General features: G+C 40.5%; 1 protein-coding gene across 1 annotated transcript in view; it reads right to left on the bottom strand.

Annotated features, from left to right (window-relative positions):
- Nucleotides 1–234: 234 nt before the first annotated feature.
- The window catches only part of ZNF736 (zinc finger protein 736), a 39,808-nt gene continuing 20,896 nt past the window's right edge, over nucleotides 235–19,146 (bottom strand). Inside the window, exon 4 of the mRNA XM_010332928.3 lies at nucleotides 235–14,459. Coding sequence (XP_010331230.1) covers nucleotides 13,486–14,459 — 974 coding nt within the window. The 3' untranslated portion in view covers nucleotides 235–13,485. The remainder of the gene's footprint in view (nucleotides 14,460–19,146) is intronic.

Raw genomic sequence — 19,146 nt, 5'->3', positions numbered from 1 at the left:
ATACTGAATCTGAGAAACCCAGAGGCTGAGGCGGGCAGAGCACGAGGTCTAGAAATTGAGACCATCCTGGCCAACATAGTGAAACCCCATCTCCACAAAAAAAGAAAACATGCCATATGTAATTACAAATACCATCAGATTATCCTTTTATTTCTCTGTATATTTGCCATGTTATTTACACTAATTAATTTCATTTTTTATTAAATTCTCATGTCAAATGTTCTCCAATTTGTAGTTTGTAACATTTTTTTCCATTCATATCCCTTCGTATTTTTTCTCCACTTTTTTCTCCTTATTCTTTTTTTTTTTTTTTTTTTTTTTAAGACGGAGTTTCGCTCTTGTTACCCAGGCTGGAGTGCAATGGCGCCATCTCGGCTCACCGCAACCTCCGCCTCCTGGGTTCAGGCAATTCTCCTGCCTCAGCCTCCTGAGTAGCTGGGATTACAGGCACGCACCACCATGCCCAGCTAATTTTTTGTATTTTTAGTAGAGACGGGGTTTCACCATGTTGACCAGGATGGTCTCGATCTCTTGACCTTGTGATCCACCCGCCTCGGCCTCCCACAGTGCTGGGATGACAGGCTTGAGCCACCGTGCCCAGCCTCTCCTTATTCTTAAATTTTTAACTTTATTGTAAATTATTTTCTCTTAACTTTACTGTATTACCTTCATTTATTTTTTACCAATATTACATTTTTCCTTAGTTTTCTATTTTCAGTTTATCCTTATTTTTCAATTACTTTAAATTTATTTTTAAATTTTATTTTTTTATTTTTCTATATTTTGTTTTGTAAAACAGAAGAGATGAGCTTAGTGATCAAGACTCTTGCTCGTTGAGGCTCTCTGGCAGCCCCTCTAACCCACGGAGTCTCCGATCCAGGGTATTGTCAGGGCCTCCCAGTAGGGCTGCTAAGATCCCTGGGCAGATACCTCGTTGTTACAGACCCACCTGGCATTCAGTGTCACGGGCCATGTCTGCTGCTTTCAGAAGGCCCCTGCAAGCCTCAGTGTTGACAGGCAAAGGTCCTGACTGCCTCTTTGGGTCCCGATGGATTCCCCACATATAATCCAGGACACCAACTCCTCCTTCCCAGGGCAAACTCCACAACCACTTCGCTCCATCAGGGTGTGTCTGGACCATATGTGTCTTTTTGTTGTTAAAAATACTCGTTTTTTACAGTGTCTTGCTGTGTCACCTAGGCTGCAGTGCGATGGCACAATATCAGCTCACCACCACCTCTGGCTCCTAGGTTCAAGTGATTCTCCTGCCTCAGCCTCCCAAGTAGCTGAAATTACAGGTACCCACCACCACGTGCAGCTTTTTTTCCCCCATTTTTAGTACAAACAGGGTTTCACCATGTTCAGCCTGGTTTTGAACTCCTGACTTCAAGCGATCTGCCCGTCTCAGCCTTCCAAAGTGCTGGGACTACAGGTGTGAGCCACCATGTGAGGCCAAAAAGTATGTATATTTTTAAACTTGACACATAAGTCAATTGTGAAAATGTCGGTTTTATGGGTAGATATACATGCAAAAATGCTAATGATGAGATGAACATTTCTCCACTTTAATTATTTGATGGAGTTGCTATTTTCCTTTTCCAGTCTTTATCAATGTTCAGTGAGAAAATCCTCAGTGAAGACACCTCAGTATGACAGGCAAAATGTTGTGCCATCAATCATTAATAGATGTACAGTGAAATAACTTCTGATTTTAATTTGGAGTTCTCACAGCTTGGATTAAAATCTCTTGGTGGTAGACTTACATGAGGAGGAGCTATAGCATGCTGTCCTCTTCTGCACATTTGTCTACCACCACAGTTGTTTGAACTTGCCAAGGGGAAAAATTGGGAAATTGTTTTCCTCAGACCTATTAATCTCCCTTTCATAGGTTTTCTGGTTGTGCGTTGTCCAGTTTGCTTAGAAACTCACGATCACAGAGGTCATATTTGTCAAGAGAAAGCTTTGTTGCACCAGGATTAAGTGAAGATGTTTACCTCCCAGGGCCCGTGGTTTCTCCAGAGGCAGGATGGGGCTCAAAACCTATTACTGAAGCCAGACAGTGATGACAGAAGTTGAGGGCTGCACACAGGAGAAGAATGCTACCTTTTGCTTTCCAAGTGGTCACCACCTATTCTGGCATTCATTTTGCTTCAGAAAACAATGTATTTCTTGTAATCTTTCTTAGTATTTCACTGACTGTACATTTAAGGAAGAGGCCTGGATGGAGTGGTAAAGGGAACAACTGCATCTTTGTATAACTAATGCCTTGGTGAGTTTTGAAGCATACTGAGCAGAACCTGAAATCCTTCCTCACTATGGGGTAAGTTGTGTCAAATTCAATTTCCAAGAAAATGGTACCAGGTTAAAGATGTCAAAAACAGACTAAGAACCAGTGAATGAGATAGGGAGTTGTACGGGGGACTTATGGAGGGGAGAAAGTCCAGTGTCAGTGGGGTTAGCAGGATAACCACGTCCACTTGCAAAAAGCATGCAGTTTGTACAGCATTTAATTTAGCACGTTTTCTGAACCTTTCACCTGTCAGCCTTCCTTTAACAAAAAATCCCATGCGGCCTGTCTCCCATACCATAGGATGGGACAGACCAGGATCTCAGATATTGCCCACAGATAATCTCCAGGTTGGCCACTACTAGATTTTTTTTAGCTTGGAAGTGGAGGTTCTTCCTGGGACAGATTTTAAAAGGTTTTGCTTTTTTCTTGAATTGTTGGGTTGACAGTTTATCTAAAGGGCCTGGTATGTGTGCACATTGCTGGAACAGTTGCCTTAGGTAATGAGACGGCTTAACTGGTAGGGTCTGTTCCCGTTCCGGGTGTGACTGGGTGTGTACAGACTGCTGGGATGCCCGTTCTCCAGATTTTCACTGGACCATGATATCCTGGAACCCCAGTTTCACTATTTTCCAAGGTGGGACATGCCAAAAGAGACCCTAAAATTGTGGTTCAAGGTGACCAGGCTGAGGCTGCTCTTTAAAAGGCAGAACTGCCAGGTCTCTTGTCTTATTTTCCTTATCACTTTAACATATCTTTTGGCATGGAGACCATAGAAAAGTCTGAGTATAACTTTTTTTTTTTGAGACGGAGTTTCGCTCCTGTTACCCAGGCTGGAGTGCAATGGCGCCATCTCGGCTCACCGCAACCTCCACCTCCTGGGTTCAGGCAATTCTCCTGCCTCAGCCTCCTGAGTAGCTGGGATTACAGGCACGCACAACCACGCCCAGCTACTTTTTTGTTTTTTTAGTAGAGACGGGGTTTCACCATGTTGACCGGGATGGTCTCGATCTCTTGACCTCGTGATCCACCCGCCTCCGCCTTCCAAAGTGCTGGGATTACAGGCTTGAGCCACCGTGCCCAGCCTAGACATAACTCTTAAGTAACAAGGTAGGGTGAGAGAGCTCTCTTCCTGGCACCACCTGAGCAGACTAGAGCACTGTGACCTTTAATGCTTGGCTCATGCAGTCTTCAGAGGAATCTCAAAAACCATAGGATGTGTGGGTTAGAGAAAGAGCTGGCACAAATGACAAGTTGCAGGTGAAATAATTTGAGGCAGGAAGAGAACGGGCCCTGCTTGGAACATTGCACACACTGCCTGGCTGCAGCTGAACAGTTGTGTCAGTTCTGCAATTTGGACCTTGTGCCACGGAATTAACTGGCCCACTTCAGCTCTGCTTGGGTGCTCTACTCTGGTTCTAGAACCAAATGTGCATTCTGGATTCTGGAATTCCAGTTGGGTTTCACAGGCCAGTGGAGCGAGGAGACTCAGGTGGGCCCACAGAAGTCATTGTGGGTTGGGTTACCACACAAAACTGGTTGCTTCTGTGCCTACACTCACAAGAGAGTGATCTTATTCTACAAGGCAAGCCCAGGGAGGTCTGAGGCTTATGGGAGCCAGTGAAGAAAAAAAGGTGATGCTTAAGGCCAGTGCTTTGCCCTTCCTGGCTTGTGGCTCTAGGGGCTCAATTTGCTTATCCAAAAAAAAAAAAAAAAGGGCCATGAAAGCCCTTCAGTGACTGCTCACCCCACTTTTACCAGGCTACTGCACAGCTCCCACCCTGTAGCTCCAGGTACAAGCCTGTGCTTCAAAAGGCTGGGGATCTCTGGACTGAGTTCCGGGTCCTGAGAGGGTTCATGCCTCAGGGACTCTTCATTCCTACCCCGCTGTGTCCATCCGACAGCTCAGCATGTCTGCTGTAAGCCACTCTCCTCGCCTCTTCTTCCCAAGCCCGTGTCTCTCCAGGTTGGCCAGGGGCACACGCTGTCCCGTCCATCCTTCCTCCAGTGCAAAGCCTCAGGCAGGGGCCACTCAGGTTTCCTCCTAGAATGTGATCTCAGGAGATTACAGCAGTACATTCTGCTCTAACTTACGGACTAGTTCATCCGTAAGTCACTTAATGTGCCAAGATGGGCTTGGGCCTTGACTCTCTTGATCTCCTTCCTTTGGTGTGGCTGCACTGGGGGAGGGGGTTGTCATCTGCTTTCTTTGTGAAAAAAGATAGCAGGTGAGGCAGGACTCAAGGGCCAGGGACAGGACAGAGCACCTAGGCTGGCCTCCCCCAAGACTCCGTGAGACCTCTACAGACAGGAAAGCTCACCGAAGCTCCAGGACCACTTCTTAGGTGGTGCCCATAGCCCCGTCCTGGACTTCCAAGAAGGGCCTACTCTTTCTGCACCCTGCACCACGGTCTTCTGCTTCATTTCCATGAGATGTTCTCCCAGGGAACCCTGGGCCTGTGCTGGAGTCTAAGTGGCAAAATCAGTAAGAGAGTCTCAAGAACACAGTTAATTGTTTTTACACTTTTTTGGGCAAAAGGAACTCTGAAATAGTAATGTGCAGAAAATACCATTATTAAGATTTTTATGCTTTACATCATTTTAATTAGGGCATCATACAAACCATTTAGTTTCATGCCAATCATTGAATTTTGTTTTGTTCTTTTTTCAAATTGTTACCTGTTTTAGAGGCAAAAATCTTAAAAATATATATATGTGACACAAATATTAACAAATGAAAGCAATCTATTTAAAATGTAATTAAATTTCTTAGTAAGCTTAGTTTATATTACTTGTATGAATTATTTTATATCTTATTCTCAATCTTAAAAAAAATTTAGCTAGGTATGCAATTCAAATTTGACAGAATTTTTAAATAGGCAACTTAAAAACATTGTATTGGACATGTTGGGTAATGTGATTCTCAAATATCTTAGAGATCAACACAACTGATGTTCATAGTATCTATGAAAGAGACATTATGAACATGCTTTTATAGTTGCCAAAAATTTAGGAGGAAAATAAATATACTGGCTGAATTACCTATAAAAACTAAAACATTCATTTACTTGTTATTATCTTTCAGTATTTGATAATGAACAGATTTTAAGGCATTCAGAATCTGCTTCAGTATAGGAATAAGGCCAAAGAGTTCTTGGGAATCATTAAGAATATATAGAACAAGCCTATCATTTATATTTTTTAAATCTCCTGATGTATAGTCCAAAAAAATACAAATCTTACTGGGTTTTACTACTGGCAGAAGCTGGGTACTCTTAGGGCCTGATGCAATATACCACTCTTTACATATCACCCAATTGTCCAAAATCTACCCAGAATTGAAGGCTGATCCTGCCAGCTCCTAAGAAGCCAGTCTTGCATACACCAAATTTTTATTTAGGCTTGTTTCCCACCTCTACCTTCCAGTAATGTCTGCCAGAACTACACTTCTGAGAGCCCAGGACAACAGGCAGAAATAAAATCTCGTTGGGTTATAACAAATGATTAGTTTTGTTCTTCCTTATCACCCAGCTTTTCTATCGTCAGAGACAGTATAGAAGTTGAAGATGTGCTGTGTCAAGATCTAGAATCAAGGCTGGGTGCAGTGGCTTATGTCTGTATTCCTAGCAATTTGGGAGGCCAAGGTGGGTGGTGGGATCACGAGGTCCAGAGAACAAGACCATCCCAGCCAACACACTGCAACCCTGTCTCTACTAAAAATACAAAAATTAGCCAGGTGTGGTGGCAGGCACCTGAAGTCTGCTGAGGCAGGAGAATTGCTTGAACCTAGGAGGCAGAGGTTGTGTCACTGCACTCTAGCCTGGGTGACAGAGATTCAATCTAAAAAACAAATCTAGAAAATGGCTTGATAATTCTGTCTAAGCCAGCATATAAAGCAGAAAGACTAAAACCATATTTTGTTACTCTAAATCAGGCGTACCCAAACTGCGGCCCCCTGAGGCCATTTATCCGGCCCCCCGCCACACTTCAGGAAGGGGCACCTCTTTCACTGGTGGTCACTGAGAGGAGCACAGTATGTGGCGGCCCTCCAACGGTCTGAGGGACAGTGAACTGGCCCCCTGTGTAAAAAGTTTGGGGACGCCTGCTCTAAATGAAAAGAGTTCAAGGCATTTTACATCAAATATCTGTGATGCACTCTCTCAACATGTGTCAGCAATTCCAGGTTTGACTGCACAGCCTTGCTCTCTACCCTCTCTCACTATATGTTTAATTGTAGAAAAACGATCTGCAAATTTTACAAGGTTTTCACTTACTCTTGCTAGAACGTTCATCTCTTCATCTGGTTTCAATTGTGAGAGTTAACTACGCAACACAGGTACAATTATGCTCTCTTCATATGCAGAATTAATTTTACACCTGAGACCACAGATTAATTTCAAAAACAGTATTTCTAATCATTAGCTTCTATTACATAGCTAATACTTCTTTGTTTACTTCATATATATGCCAAAAAGAACTAATGACTTTTTAAACGTTCAACTGTTTACTTGAATAAATTGATCTAATAAATTTAATAGGCTCAATTATGTCTATTTTATAAAGTAAACAATAACTGAATGAAAATTGGATTAAACAGCATTCTCTAATTGAAACAAAATATAAAACATGCGAAATAACATGCACTGAAATTATTCAAGTGTGAAAATTATTTTTTGAATATCATTAAACTTTATCACTTTCATAATCTGAGGGATTATACAAAATGTTTTATAAAATTAGACAAAAATAAAATTATATATTATGTCTATGGTGAGAAACAGGCAAACAGACAACAACAAAAAAGAATTTGCACAAGATGACTCTAAGTCAGGAGCAATAACATTTCAGTTAAATGAACTTAATAGATTTGCTTTCAAAATATCTGAAGTTTCTGGTTTGCTGGTAAGTTATCAACATGTGTAAAATTATGTTTTATTCTAATATTTTTCTTTTCTTCTCAAAGTAGGCACACAACTATAAACCAATATGATTACTTTCTCTATAAATCTGTTACACCTAGAGTTTACTTTACAGTGATATATCTATTTAAATCCATGTAAATCAAAACTAAAAATCTGTGTGTTTAGCAGACAAGTTATATGCTCAACAAAAAAGGATAAAATTTTGTAAACAGCTGTTCAGAATTCAGAAACACACAGCTCCATTATACTCAAATAATCTTCATTACAACCATCATAATCACCTGTAGTTACAAGAAAAACAAAAATGTAAGTTGTAGAAACCATATCTTCCAAATCATTTTAAGTTAAAGACCACTGACAAAGGAATCGGGAGAGAGGTTACTCCACTGTCACCCAATAGTATATTGTTACCATCTGTTATCTACAATCTTGGGTAAGTTGGGATAAGTTAACATCAGTGGCAAGATACACATTCAATGTAAAATAGCCTTAACACAATAATTTTAGTTTATGAAAAATTAAGTTCACACATTGCATTAAAAAGGCATTTGGAACTTCACTGTATTTTAGTTACCTTAATTTGCAAATGGTAAAGCAAATTTCCTTCTAAAATTCAAACTGTTTCTCTTACTATGCAGAATGTTATCCTGATCACTTACCACACGCCTATCATCCTGTCACTTACGTGTTGTAAACCAACCACTAAGTGGCCTTTCCACTTACAATTTCTTCATGTATCTTAGATTTCAGTTTTCTTACTCTTCCATGGAAAGGTATACAACTTTGTCCATTTAATCTAGAAGAACCTCTCATTAACTCTGATGCGGCAACCACTTACCATATTCTTTCACATAAATTCTAGAAATGAAGACACAGCATTAAATGTAAGAGTTAAATTACATCAATATTTGCTTTTGAAAATGTATTAAATTATTTTAATATAAAAAAGTAGGTTCCTTTTACAAGAAAGTGATCGAAATTGCTGACTAGAAGCAGCTAGACTATGTAGTTCTCATAGAGAGGAATGCAAGGTATGCATAAATACAGCACCTTCAACTAAAACATACAGGTACTTGCATTTGGACTAATCAAAGAAACAACTTAACTTACGGAGAATGGAGTAAAGCAAGGCAGAAAAATGGGCCACCCAGGAACATGGAGCCAGTGGAACCTCCCCACCCAGTGAAGCAGTGAGTGCATGTGTGACCCTGGGAACCCATAACTCTCCCACAGATCTTTGCAACCCTCATGAACCCACTTCACCAAGGCCTTCAGTTTAACACACACAGCTTCATGGAGTCTCAGTAAAGATGCTGCTCAGGCCTGTGCAGAGATTCAAGAGCCTTAGATACTCTGGCTTCCCAGAAAAAGTAGCTGCAACTCCAGCAAAGCAGGTTACACCCCTGTACATATCCATAGGAAAGAGGTGGGATCCAGGGGTCTGAGCAGTGACGGTCTGCAGGACTCACTTCCACAGTGAACTACTGGCTTACAATTCCGGTCAACCATTGGTAGCAGCACTGCACCTCCCTGAAATGGAGCTACCAAAAAAAGAAGTGGGCCACCCATCTTTGCTGCTTGGGCAACTTAGCCATTCCAGCCTTCAGGCTTTAAAGAGCCCAAGCTGGGGGCAGAAAGGGATCTCCCAGCACAGTACAGGTGCTCTAAAAAGACATGACCACGCTGTCTGTTAAAGCAAGTCCCCAGTCCTGTTCCTCCTCACTGGAAAGTACTTCCCAACCAGGGTCTCTAGCTCCCACCACCAGTGCTCTTTCGTTTATAAAAGTTTTGAAACCCCTTTGGGATATAGTTCCTAGAGGGAAGAGCACGCTGCCATTTCTGCTGTTTGTTTGACTTAGCTGTTCCAACCTTCTGGCTTTAGAGCGTCCAAATAAACTGAAGGTGGAAGTGGTACCTCTTTACAGCAGCGTTGCCCTTTCAAGATGTGGCTAGACTGCTTTCTTAAGTGGGTCCCCAGTTATGTTCTCCTCACTGGGTAAGACCTTTCAACAGGGGTTTCCAGCTACCTCCTACAGGTGTGTTGGGACTGGAAACAGGTCTATGCCTCTCCAGGATAGAGCTCCCAGAGAAAAGGGAAGGCTGCCATTGTTGCTGTTTTGCAGCATTCACTGGTGATGACCTCAGGCACTGGAAAATCTGAGGTGACTAGAAACTGCAGTGGAGAACAGCATACTGCAGCAGCCCTTCAGAAAAGTGGCCAGACTTACATGTGTGTCTGTTCTCATATTCTCACTGAGCAGGTTCTCCAGGCCTAGGCCAGTAGCCAATCATTGCCAGAGCTACTGAGCCAGAAGCAACTTAGTGGCTCCGTGGACAGAGCCTCCAGGGAAAACTGAAAATACTTCTGCCACTGCCTCTACAGAACTGTCCTTGGTACCATCAGACTAATAAAAAATCCAAAACACTAAGTGCCTTATTCATACCTCAAGCAACTTTACCCAAGGAGAGGAGGCTCGTCCATCCTCCATGGATCCCACAAATTACCCACTACTCATTACCAGACAGTGAACCCCTAACTTGGCCCAAAGCACAGTTCCTCAATCCTGGGCTGACTGCACTGATTGCTGACCTACTTCTCTCTAAGATGCGGCCCCCAGACGACAAGCAAAGAGGTGGGGCAGCAACCAGCTCATATGCTGCCCACAGGGTTTGGTGCAAGAGCATTTGTAATAAACTGTGACCAGTGATGGCCATTTCTCTAGGTTCAACTTTGTCCCATAAGAGACTTTAGCCCTAGGGGAACTGTTGGACCTAATTTCTGTAGGATGGTTTTGCAAATCAGAAGAAGCTGGTCCAACTGAGCACTCCTTGGTCTGCTGGCCTCTTCCAGGGACCCAGTGTGGCCACAGATGCTTACAGGGCAGTCTCAGGTACCTTGGGAGCCCATACCACAGCATCTTCACTGATGGGCCACGCCTGACCTATGAAGAGCTCCAGCAAGGCAGCCCCTATGAATGCACCAGCCCACGTGTTTCTTCCCCATACTGCAGCTTTCTCCAAGACCATGGCACCTCCTCATATTACTTTGCTGGCACATGTTTGCAAAGGAGGGTTTGGCTTTGCTTGCTCCACCAGCAAATGGGAACACAGTATGCCCCTGCCATCCAAAGCAACTGCCATTATAGTTGGAAGCTTTGGTGAGCAGAGAGAAAGTCCCAGCCCTGCCTTTGTGCTAACACTGTGGGGAGAACAGGGTATCTTCCCACACACTGAACAATCACTCCTTCTTGGGGGGCACAGAGAAGGTATCATAACCTTCACTGGCCAGGCGCAGTGGCTCACGACTGTAATCCCAGCACTTTGGGAGGCCGAGGTGGGTGGATCACGAGGTCAAGAGATCGAAACCATCCTGGTCAACATGGTGAAACCCCATCTCTACTAAAAATACAAAAAATTAGCTGGGCATGGTGGCACATGCCTGTAATCCCAGCTACTCAGGAGGCTGAGGCAGGAGAATTGCCTGAACCCAGAAGGCGGAGATTGCGGTGAGCCGAGATCGCGCCATTGCACTCCAGCCTGAGTAACAACAGCGAAACTCTGTCTCAAAAAAAAAACCTTCGCTGGCCAGCAACCTGCCCCCAGCACCTTTAGTTCAACAGCACACAATCTCCAGCAGGTACCCCACCACACCGCTCCCAGCTGCTTTGCGTCTGCCACTGAGGTGAATGCCCAAAGACAGGCAGAAACCCCATATCCACTAGCACTCTGCTGCAGCTGTGGTACCTTAGTCCCACAGAGTGGCAGACTCCAAATCTCAAGGAGCCAGAGAACACAGTTGGGGCTCAATATATGTCCCCCAAAAATAAAGTATACCACCTCTGAGTTGTGAGCTGAGCACTGGTCCCCCCAAAACACCACCACCACCACCACCACACACACAAAAAAAACTAAGAACAAAGCCTGTCAGCTGAATTCACCTTATACCACAAATACCCAAGACAATAAAATAGGATTTTAAAAACCCCAAACCCCAAAGGTCAGCAACCTCAAAGATATTTCTGCAAAGACAAAATCAGTCCAAAAATGTTGAAAACACAAAAAGCCAGAATTATTTCTTTCATCCAAATGACCAAATTACGTTTCCAGCAGGGCCTAAGATGACAGAATTAGAATTCAGAATATGAATAGAAACAAACTTCAATGAGCCACAAAAGTTGCAACCCAATGCAAGGAAGGGAGAAAAAAATGATAGAAACGAACAGAAAAAAAAAAAAACAGCCAGTCTGGAGTAAAATGTGACCAACCTGACAGAGCTGAAAAACACAATACAAAAACTTTATAATGTAATCACAAGTATTAACAGCAGAATAGGCCAGGCAGAGGACAGAGTCTCAGAGCTTGAAAACTTACTTTCTAAGACAGACAACAATAGTGAAAAAAAAAAGAGGAATGAATAAAACCTCTAAAAAATATGGGATGATATAAAGAAACCAAATCTGTGATTAAAGAGAGTGCCAGGCCGGGCGCTGTGGCTCAAGCCTGTCATCCCAGCACTTTGGGAGGCTGAGGCGGGTGGATCACGAGGTTGAGAGATCGAGACCGTCCTGGTCAACATGGTGAAACCCCGTTTCTACTAAAAATACAAAAGAAAAATTAGCTGGGCATGGTGGCACGTGCCTGTAATCCCAGCTACTCAGGAGGCTGAGGCAGGAGAGTTGCCTGAACCCAGGAGGCGGAGGTTGCGGTGAGCCGAGATCGCGCCATTGCACTCCAGCCTGGGTAACAAGAGCGAAACTCCGTCTCAAAAAAAAAAAAAAAAAAAAGATAGTGCCTGAAAACAATGGGGAGAATAAAAACAACTTGAAATACGTATTTCAGGATATCATCAATGAGAACTTTCCCAACCTAGATAAGGAAGCCAACATTCAAAAGCAGGAAATGTGGAGAACCCCTAACCCTAACCCACGAGAAGGTCATCCTCAAGACACATAATCATGAGACTCTCCAAGATCAAAATGAAAGAAAAAAAAATGTTAAAGGCAGCTAGAGAGACCAGGTCACGTCTTAAAAAAAAAAAAAAAAAAAAAAAAAAGCCCATCCAACAACAAACCATTCAGCTGAAATCACTTCCAACCCAGAATTTCACATCCAGCCAAAGTAAGCGTCACGAGTAAAAAATAAATATGATTCTATTCAGATAAGCAAATGCTGAGGAAATCTGTTACCACAAGACCTGCTTTACAAGAGCTTCTGAAGAAAGCACTAAATGAGAAAAAGACTATTACCAGTCACCACAAAAACACACTAAAGTACACAAACCGCTGACAGTATAAGGCAACCACATACACAAATGTGTAAAATAGCCAGGTAAAATCATGATGACAGAATCAAATCCACACGCATGAATACTAACCTTAAATGTAAATGGACTAAATGCCCCAATTAAATAACAAAGTAGCAAGCTGAATAAAGAAGCAAGATCCGGTGGCTCAAGCTTGTAATCCCAGCACTTTGGGAGGCCGAGGCGGGTGGATCACGAGGTCAAGAGATCGAGACCATCCTGGTCAACATGGTGAAACCCCGTCTCTACTAAAAGTACAAAAATTAGCTGGGCGTGGTGGCGCGTGCCTGTAATCCGAGCTACTCAGGAGGCTGAGGCAGGAGAATTGCCTGAGCCCAGGAGGCGGAGGTTGCGGTGAGCCGAGATCGCGCCATTGCACTCCAGCCTGGGTAGCAAGAGCAAAACTCCGTCTCAAAAAAGAAGAAGAAAAAAAAAAAAAGAATCAAGATCGGCCGGGCGTGGTGGCTCACACCTGTAATCCAAGCACTTTGGAGGCCAAGGCGGGCGGATCACCTGAGGTTGGGAGTTCAAGACCAGCCTGACCAACATGGTGAAACCCCGTCTTTATATAAAAAAAATTTTTTTAAAAATAAAAAAAATAAAAGAATCAAGATCTACTGGTATGCTGTAATTGAGACACTCATCTTAAATAAGCTCAAAATAAAAGGAAAAAGAAAAATCTGCCAAGCAAATAGAAAACAGAAAAAAAGGAGGGGTCACAATTCTAGTTTCTGAAAACACAGACTTTAAATCAACATAAATTAGAAAAAGAAAAAAAAAAAGACAAGGGCATTGCATAATAGTAAAGGGCTACATACGCACCCAACACAAAAGCACTCACATTATGAAGTTCTTAAAGAGATCCTCCAAGATGTTAACCGTTCTTCAACAGACTTTACATTTATACTGCATTCATTATTAAATCTCTGATGTTGAACACAATATAATGACTTGTTAAAGGCTTTTCCACGTTTTTAACACTTGTGGAGCTTCTCTCTAGTATGAATTCTTTTATGTCTAATGAGGTGTGAGAACCAGCTCGATGCCTTGCCACATTCTTCACATTTGTAGGGTTTCTCTCCAGTGTGAATTCTCTTATGATTAGTAAGGTCTGAGAAGCACTTAAAAGTTTTGCCACATTCTTCACATTTGTAAGGTCTCTCTTCCATATGAATTCTCTTGTGGTTAATAAGCGTTGAGGAGCGGGTAAAGGCTTTGCCACATTCTTCACAGATGTAGGGTTTCTCTCCGGTATGAATTCTCTTATGTTTACTCAGGGCCGCAAACCACTTAAAAGATTTTCCACATTCATTACATTTGTAGGGTTTCTCTCCAGTATGAATAATCTTATGTTTAGCAAGGTCTGAGAACCACCTATAGGATTTGTTACATTCTTCACATTTGTAGGGTTTCTCTCCAGTATGAATTCTCTTATGATTAGTAAGGTCTGAGAAGCACTTAAAGCCTTTGCCACAATCTTCACATTTGTAGGGTCTGTCTCCAGTATGATTTCTCTTGTGTTTAATAAGGGTTGAGGAGCAGGTAAACGTTTTGCCACATTCCTCGCATTTGTAGGGTTTCTCTCCAGTATGAACTCTCTTATGTTCAGTAAGATTTGAACATTTTTTAAAGGCTTTGCCACATTCTTCACATTTGTAGTATTTCTCTCTGCTAAAAATTTTCTTACGTTCAGTGAAGATTGAGCACAACTCAAAAGCTTTGCCACATTTATTATATTGACAGGTTTTCCTATGGGTAGTTGGCAAACATTGATGAAGGCCAATATAACTACTTTTCTGTCCCTTGCAATTACCCACACTTTGGTAGTCTTCCTTTAAATGTAAATTATTAAGGTCACAGCTTCTATATTTTCTCAGAATCACTTTTTGAAATGAATCTTTTATGTTGTGCTCCGGCAATATCTCTGCAGTAAAATGAAAAGAGCCAGCTGGGGGGAAAAAAAAAAAGCAACAAATTCTCCCTCATTAGACTCAGGCACATACCCTTTACAAATATAAAATTACACAAAACACATTCATAGGTGACACAATACAATACCACAGGTTCTAATTCCTTTATAAACATATAAACTTAACAGAAATATATTGACCAAAATACCTTTGTGAGAAGTCTAAGAACCAGTTAAGCATTTACAGCACCCCAAATGAGCAAAATGCCAAGAACCATGTAAAAGTGTAATAAAAATATTTCATATTTACCCACCACAGCCATTCTTCATCCCATGATGACTTTAAATAGACTCCCAACTCCTGTAATCCCCCTCCAAAAATAAAATAGTGCCACATGTATCCATGTTTCTGACTTTTTGAGATCTTACCAAAGACTAATTACTATATTCCATTACAGTGTTGAAAGGAAAAGTGGTATACTTTGACAGTTTTGGACAGTTGAGACCAAAGGTAAATGACCATTACAAGAGAAGAAACACTTTAGTATCATACACAGATAATGGGTACAACAAGTGACTACAGTATCTCAATAAGAAACATGGGGAATGGTCAGGAGTGGTGGTTCATGCCTGTAATCCCAGTACTTTGGGAGGCTGAGGCAGGCAGGTCACCTGAGATCAGAATTTAAGACCAGCCAGATCAACATGGTAAAATCTCATTTCTAATAAAAATACAAAAATTAGCCAGGTATGGTGCCAGGCACCTGTAATCCCAGCTACTCTGGAGGCTGAGGCAGAAGAATTGCTTGAACCTGGGAGGTGGAGGTTGTGCTGAGCCAAGAACGTGCCATTGCACTCCAGTCTGGGCAACAAGAGCGAAACTCCGAATCAGAGGAAAAAAATGAAAAGAAAAAAGAATTTTTAAAAATGGGGAATCTTTTTTAACTAAAAAACACATAAGCCCAGAAAAAACATCCATAGAACAAGCTTGAAAAACTCCAAGAATCTCTAGCCTAAAAAATCGATATCATATTCCCCCATAGAAGAGCCACTTAAAAATTTTGACATGTGGTTTTTTATTCTACAAATTGCAACTTAAGATTACAACATATACAAAACATCAAGATAATATGGTTCAAAGATAAAAAGGAATATATAGAAATTATTTTTTAAAAAGAGATGTAAAAATTACTTAAGACAATCTGAATTAAAGTCTAGATCTACTCTTTTAAATCCTAAAAAATCAAAATTACCATCTCAATCATGCTCAATAAGTAAAATGGAAATAAAACAAAATGAAATAACAAAAATGAAACCATCAATAAAAAGATAAAACGCACACACACACACACACACACACACACACACACACACACACAAATTGTGGAGAAGTACCAAACAAGACTAACATGCACTTCAACATTAGTAAAACCTATAAGAAAATCAAGAAGCTCGGCAAATTTCAACTAAGATTAACACAAAGAGATTTCTAACAACACACAACATAAACGATGTTTTGAAAGTCACAGACAAGAAGAGAATCTGAAATGCAGGAAGAAAAAGGAGATGATGTTATTTATATGCATGTTTCTACAAGATTACCAGTAAATTTATAAACATAAATCTTTCAGGCAAGAAGGGAGGAGGATGGCAGTTAAAACACTAAAAAAATGTCTAAGCAAGAATACTATATCCAGTAAAAGTATCCTTCAAAATGAAAATAAAACCATATATCATGATCTATATCAAGATCTAACTATGTTATATCTTCAAGAGACTCACTTCAGATCTAAAAAAAACTGACTGAAAATGGCAGGATGAAAAATATACATGCAAGTGTTAACCAAGTGAGAAGAGGCTTATTAAGTCAAAAGCTGTCATATTTCATATAATTTACTTTAAGTCAAACTTCACAAGACACAAGTAAGACATTCAATTATAGTAAGAGGGTTCATTCACTGAGAACCTATAAATATGTCCAACATTAGTTTTCCCAAACACATAAAGCAAACATTGACAGAATTGAAGCAGAAATAGACAGCAATATAATAATGGAAGGATACATCAATATCCCACTTTCAGTAATAATAAAGCGAGACAGAAAATCAATATGGAAACAAAAAACTTGAATGCCCTATAATTATACCTAACAAATGTATACAGACAGTGGAATACACTTTCTTTCCAACAGGTCATCAAACATTTTCCTAGACGGACTACCTGTGACACCACAAAACAAGTCTTAGCAATTTGTTTTAATTAAAATTTTACAAACAATTATGGCCTAAATAGAATAAAACTAGAAATCAGTAACAGAAGACAAGCAGAAAAATTCAAAAAATATAAAAATTAAACAACATACTTTTCAGCATGCTCTTTTTCAAGGGTTGGAAGACCATATTATTGTGAAGGCATCCATGCTGCTTAAAGTGACCCGCACATTCAACACAACCCTTTTCAATTTTAAATTTTCCATTTCCAAAAATAGAAAAAAATCCAACAAAATTGCTTAAGATCTCAAAGGACCATGAAAAGCCTGATAATCTTGACAATCTTTAAGAAGAAAAATATTGAAAGGATTACACTTAATAAAACACAAAACAAACCTACACCAATCAAAGCACTTTGGTACTGGTAAAAAGGTAGAACATCAAATTAATAAAACAGAATGCAGTACAGATATAAACTCTTTAATATATGGTCAAGTGAGTTATTTGCACACCATATTGCAGCATTATCCACAAAAGCCAAAAGCAATTTAAACTTTCCTTACCAAATGAATGGATAAATATAATTTAAAATACCAAAAAAATGGAATATTAATCACCTTTTAAAAAGCAGGAAATCTAATAAAGAAAAATTTTGAACATATCATGCTAAATTTAATATGCCAGTCACACACAAAAAAATACTGTATGAATCTACTTACACAGAATAGCTAATGTAGTTACATCCTTAAAAATAGAATGATGTGTGTAACGGATCAGACAATGGGAAAAATGAGTAGTGGATTCATTTGTATAGCATATTTCTTTTACAAAAATAAGAATGTTCTAAAGATAAGTTGCTAACAATGTCAATATATTTAACAAGGCTGAACTATATAATTGAAAATACTAAAGATTACAAATTTTGCTATGCTTTTTTTTTTTCCAGATGGAGTTTTGCTCTTGTTGCCCAGGCTGGAGTGCAGTGGTGCAATCTTGGTTCACTGCAACTTCCACCTTTCGAGTTCAAACAATTCTCCTGCCTCAGCCTCTGGGAGTAGCTGGGATTAGAGGTGTGCACTACCACACCCAGCTAATTGTGTATTTTTACTAGAGACAGGCTTTTGCCATGCTGATCAGGCTGGTCTGAAACTTCTGACCCTAGGTGATCCACCTGTCTCACCCTCCAAAGTGCAGGGATTACAGGTGTGAGCCACCGTGTCTGGCCCTTGTAATTTTTAAAATTGAGAATAAAACATTCATTGACTACTAAAACAAGCCAAAAAATAGCAAATATACATGTCATAAAATAGGGGTAATATTTACATGAGCAAGGCCGGGCGCGGTGGCTCAAGCCTGTAATCCCAGCACTTTGGGAGGCCGAGGCGGGTGGATCACGAGGTCGAGATCGAGACCAACCTGGTCAACATGGTGAAACCCCGTCTCTACTAAAAATACAAAAAATTAGCTGGGCATGGTGGTGCGTGCCTGTAATCCCAGCTGCTCAGGAGGCTGAGGCAGGAGAATTGCCTGAACCCAGGAGGCAGAGGTTGCGGTAAGCCGAGATCGCGCCACTGCACTCCAGCCTGGGTAACAAGAGCGAAACTCCGTCTCAAAAAAAAAAAAAAAAAATTTACATGAGCAAACAGGAATAATTATATTGGCAATATGTATAAGGCTGATTCATATCTGACTTCTGTCCAAATATTGTTTTAATGCACAGAGTTGAATATTGGTATACAAAATTACAATACATAAAAACTAAAAACACGATGTGAAATAGCCTACTCTAAAACACGAGCCAGTGAAATTTAAAATGGTGGAACAAAATTTAACAAAAAAAAAATTAACCAAAAATATTGAATCAACATAATATACACTAAAAAGTAATTATTCTAGATAGCCATGCATTTTAACAGACTGCACATTTATAAAGAGAACATATTTTGGCATCTTTGTTTAATTTCACCTTTTCCTATAGATTTAGTGGCTACATGTCTCGGGTTGTTACGTGGGTGTGTTACGTACTGCTAAGGTTTGGGCCCTACTACTCAGGTAGATAGCGTGGTACCCAAGAGGTGGCTTTTCTGGCCTGTCTCTTCCCTCCCTTCCTCCTCTAGTAGTCCCCAACATCTGTTGTTTTCATCTTTATATGCATGTATACCCAATATTTAGCTCTCCCTTTTAAGTAAGAACATGCAGTATTTGACTGTTTTTGCATTAATTTACTTAAAAAAATGGTTTCAGTTGCATCAATGTTGCTACAAATAACAAAATTTGAGGGGGCTATGTAGTATTTCGTAGTGTATAGATACCACATATTCTTTATCCAGTCCACCACTGATGGGCAACTAGGTTGATTTCATGTCATTGCTACTGAAGACAATAAAGTTTGAATCACTAGTATACAGTGAAAGCAGTAACATTTTATAGAAAATGCATTATAATCATTTATTAAAAGCTTTGATGAAAAAGTAAGAAATGAACATTTAAATAATACTAGACATATTATGTCATTA

The sequence above is a fragment of the Saimiri boliviensis genome, chromosome 20 (assembly GCF_048565385.1).
Source record: "Saimiri boliviensis isolate mSaiBol1 chromosome 20, mSaiBol1.pri, whole genome shotgun sequence".
Taxonomy (NCBI): Eukaryota; Metazoa; Chordata; class Mammalia; order Primates; family Cebidae; genus Saimiri; species Saimiri boliviensis.
The sequence above is the reverse complement of the archived record's forward strand: the minus strand, read 5'-3'. Positions and strand labels throughout refer to the sequence as shown.